The sequence below is a fragment of the Bison bison genome, unplaced genomic scaffold (genome assembly GCF_000754665.1).
Source record: "Bison bison bison isolate TAMUID 2011002044 unplaced genomic scaffold, Bison_UMD1.0 scf7180017864066, whole genome shotgun sequence".
In the NCBI taxonomy this organism is placed as follows: domain Eukaryota; kingdom Metazoa; phylum Chordata; class Mammalia; order Artiodactyla; family Bovidae; genus Bison; species Bison bison.
The window spans coordinates 4743359-4746997 of NW_011494638.1; the positions used below are offsets into that span (position 1 = coordinate 4743359).

Here is a 3639-nt window from a genome sequence, read left to right on the forward strand (position 1 = left end):
GCAGAGACGATACTTTGCCGACAAAGGTCCATCTAGTCAAAGCCATGGTTTTTCCAGTAGTCCTGTATGGATGGGAGAGCTGGACCATAAAAAAAGCTGAGCACCGAAGAATTGATTGTTTTAAACTGTGGTGTTGGAAGAGTCTTGAGAATCCCTTGGACATTAAGGAGATCCAACCAGTTAATCCTAAAGGAAATTGGTCCTGAATACTCATTGGAAGGGCTGATGGTGAAGCTGAAGCTCCAATACTTTGGCCACCTGATACGAAGAACTGACTCAATGGAAAAGACCCTGATGTTGGGAAAGACTGAAGGTAGGAGAATAAGGAGACAACAGAGGATGAGATGGTTGGATGGCATCACCGACTCAATGGACACGAGTTTGAGCAAGCTCCAGGAGTTGGTGATGGACAGAGAAGCCTGGCGTGCTGCAGTCCCTGGGGTCACAAAGAGTCAGTCATGACTGAGCAAGTGAACTGAACTGAACACTAGTATCTATCCTAGCAACAACACTTACTTTTTGGCTGAAAAAGGTTGCCACCAATCAAGATGAAAAGTTGATTTTCTGTAAACTGTTATCTAAGTACTGATACATGATATCAGTCAATTTTATGAGTCTCTTTAAGTAAAGCCAAATACTGAAAAATGAAACTTGAAATTCAGAAGTTCTTGGATCTAATTTTGATCTTCAAACTCACCATGTGACTCCATACAAGGCAGCAAGTTATACCTCAGTTTTCTTTACTATAAAATAAAGATAACTAGCATTAAAGTGGATTTCATTAAATACACACATGTTTAACCTTTTTTCATATAAAAAGCTCAAGTTTAAATTTGATAAGTCTAATATAAATATTTAACTCACTCTACATAATTGGTTCATTCTTGAATGAACTCAAATTTATTAAGTAAAATGGTGATTCCATTAAGCCCTTAATATTTGAGCAAGTCTGAAATTACTATATATAAAGTTTTTTAAAAGCATCCTTCTGTAGAAATGAATAATCACCTCATAGTATAGTATTGTATTAAATCTGAACATTCAGATGCTGACATTAACCTTTAACTGTTGCTGAGTCTTCACATTTCAGATATAAATATAACTGTTTCCATAAGAAAACATAATCATAAATCAATTTTAGTTTATGTTTTTCTGGGTTTTCTAATCAATGAACTCAAAAGGACAAAAACTAGTTGGATATAGTACTTTATCGTAGATTACTTCATTCAAATAATTACTCAAACTAATCACAGTCATTTTTTCCTATATGTAAGGTAATGGGGCTAAGTTCTTGGGGAAAAACATAGATAAATAAGTCATAGTACTTGCCTTCAAAAATTCATAATCTATTATGTCTAAAATTCAAAACAAATGTTGCTAAAATAAATTTTCAAAATTTTGAACCGTCTTATTTAAAACAATCTGTTTTCTGGATTCCCACACACACAGCAGCATACATATTTTTTAAATATGCAGATATTTTTAAAAACCTCATGTTATAGTTATAAAGCAAAAAAAGGAAAAAATCAGATAACAGAAACCTAAAATACTGAGATACACAGTTAATACAATCTTCACATTCCTCTTTATTCTCAGGCTGACTAAAGCAAATTTTCCTGCATTTTATCCAATAATTTTCAAGTTATTTGGATTGAATCAGACCCTATGAAGAAATTTTTTTAATTTCAGAATCTATTGCTATTAAATGTTTAAAATACAAGAACAAGAGACTCTAGTGAATATTTATATAATATTAAATATGAACTAAATTCAGTAAATTTTAATATCAACTACATTCACCAGGTTCTCAGGTTATTCTTTAACTCAGTTATTTGAATAGTTGTAGCCTGCCCCTATACTAACATCAGAGGTATGTATAGATAATACATACAATTCTTGCTCACATTAAGGACCTACTAGTATCAAGAATACAGAATATTCTTTAACAGCTTCAATTACACAGCCTATGAAACTCAAATATAACATTTTTGTTAAGTGATCATAAAAACATCATTTAGCAGAACTTTAAAATCAGTATGCAATTTACAAATATTCAATTAATAAATGACCTGTCCATGTGAACAAGATATCCACTACCTTGTGGACAGAGGAGCCTGGTAGGCTACAGTCCATGGAGCTGCAAAGAGTCTGACACAACTTAGTGACAGAGTATGCACACATGACTATAAAGATGACTTTAAGATGATCTACTTTAAAGGCCTGAGGATCGTAGTAGCTACTTAGGAACCTCCACTGATACACCAGCAAAGACACTAAAACACTGGTAATTAGAATTGCAATTTCAGTCAAAAGCTGCACTGTGTAATACAGTAGCTACTAGCCACATGTGACTATATAATTAAAACTAAATAAAATTTAAAATTCAGTTCCTCAGTTTCACCAACCACACTGCAAATGCTCAAAGCCACAAACAGCTGGTGGCTACTGCATTGGAAAGTGCAGCTACAGAACATTTCTATTGGACAACGTTAGTCTAAAGAGTCACTGCCATATTTCATTCTGATCAATATATACTTTCATGGATTCCTTTGGCATGTCAGCCTCTGGAGCATGCCAAAACTATCAAAGTAAAAATCTTGTAAGTCACTACTTCAGAATTTTGGTGGTAAGCCATAGAATTCTATGAAGGCTAAATCAGCTACCACTGAGATGAAATATCCAACAAAGATATGCAGTGGAAATCTCAAAGCTCCTACAGCTTCTACAGCTCAGACTTGGCTCCAAAACAGCTAGAAAAAGAGAATACACTACACTTCAGCTACTGACAGAGGTAGAAATTTCATGATCATGTTTAATACACTTGTTTCCAAATGAATTCCAAGTAAATGACTTATAAGACTTTTTAGATTATATCACTGTCTTTTGGAGACTGCTTGCATAAATAATTCCTACTTTGTTATTTTTTGTTTCAGATTTTATGTATCTAAAATTAAACTATATCTTAAGGAAGTCAAAGGAAATGTGAGGTTTAAATTTTTAACTGTTTGAAAATTTTACTTTTAGCCACTGACAGATATCACCTCATGTGATGTCACTGTTAAATAATAAAGGTAATGAATTTAGTCCTACGTACTCTCTGAAAAAGGAAAAATTAAGCCATTCCACAAACCACAGCTGTAGAGTCTACACATAAAAAGAGGACTAGGCTAGAAGTCAGAAGAACCAAGTCATTGCCCCAGCACTACCACAACTTTTAGTCCAGTTACCTCACAATTCTGGGTCTCAGCTCTCAGTTCAACTGAACGATCCCTAAGGCTAAATTCAGCTTTTTATACTTTACTGTATACTTTAAATATTTACTAACTATGAAATAGTAAAACTCAGTGGAGAACAACAGGTTCAAACTCTGACTCAACCACTTATTAGCTATATGACCTTGGCCAAGTTAGTAATCTCTGTACCCTGCCTACATACACACACACACACACACACACATTTATGTATATATGCATATATATGTGTATATATATATATATATTTATTTCACAGTTATGATGAAGAACTGTAGAAAATTGTTGAAGAAATGGGAATACCAGACCACCTGACCTACCTCTTGAGAAACCTGTATGCAGGTCAGGAAGCAACAGTTAGAACTGGACATGCAACAACAGACTGGTT

The 3639-nt window shown here is 34.0% G+C and overlaps 1 protein-coding gene across 7 annotated transcripts in view; it reads right to left on the bottom strand.

The window, feature by feature from the left end:
* Positions 1-3639, bottom strand: part of ZNF280D (zinc finger protein 280D) — a 120616-nt gene that overhangs the window by 110552 nt on the left and 6425 nt on the right. For 6 of the 7 annotated variants that reach the window (XM_010836793.1, XM_010836792.1, XM_010836791.1 and 3 more), the window contains exon 3: positions 698-743. The exons of the other annotated variant lie outside the window; for it this stretch is intronic. In XM_010836793.1, coding sequence (XP_010835095.1) covers positions 698-710 — 13 coding nt within the window. In that variant the 5' untranslated portion in view covers positions 711-743. The remainder of the gene's footprint in view (positions 1-697; positions 744-3639) is intronic. 7 annotated transcript variants of the gene reach the window in all.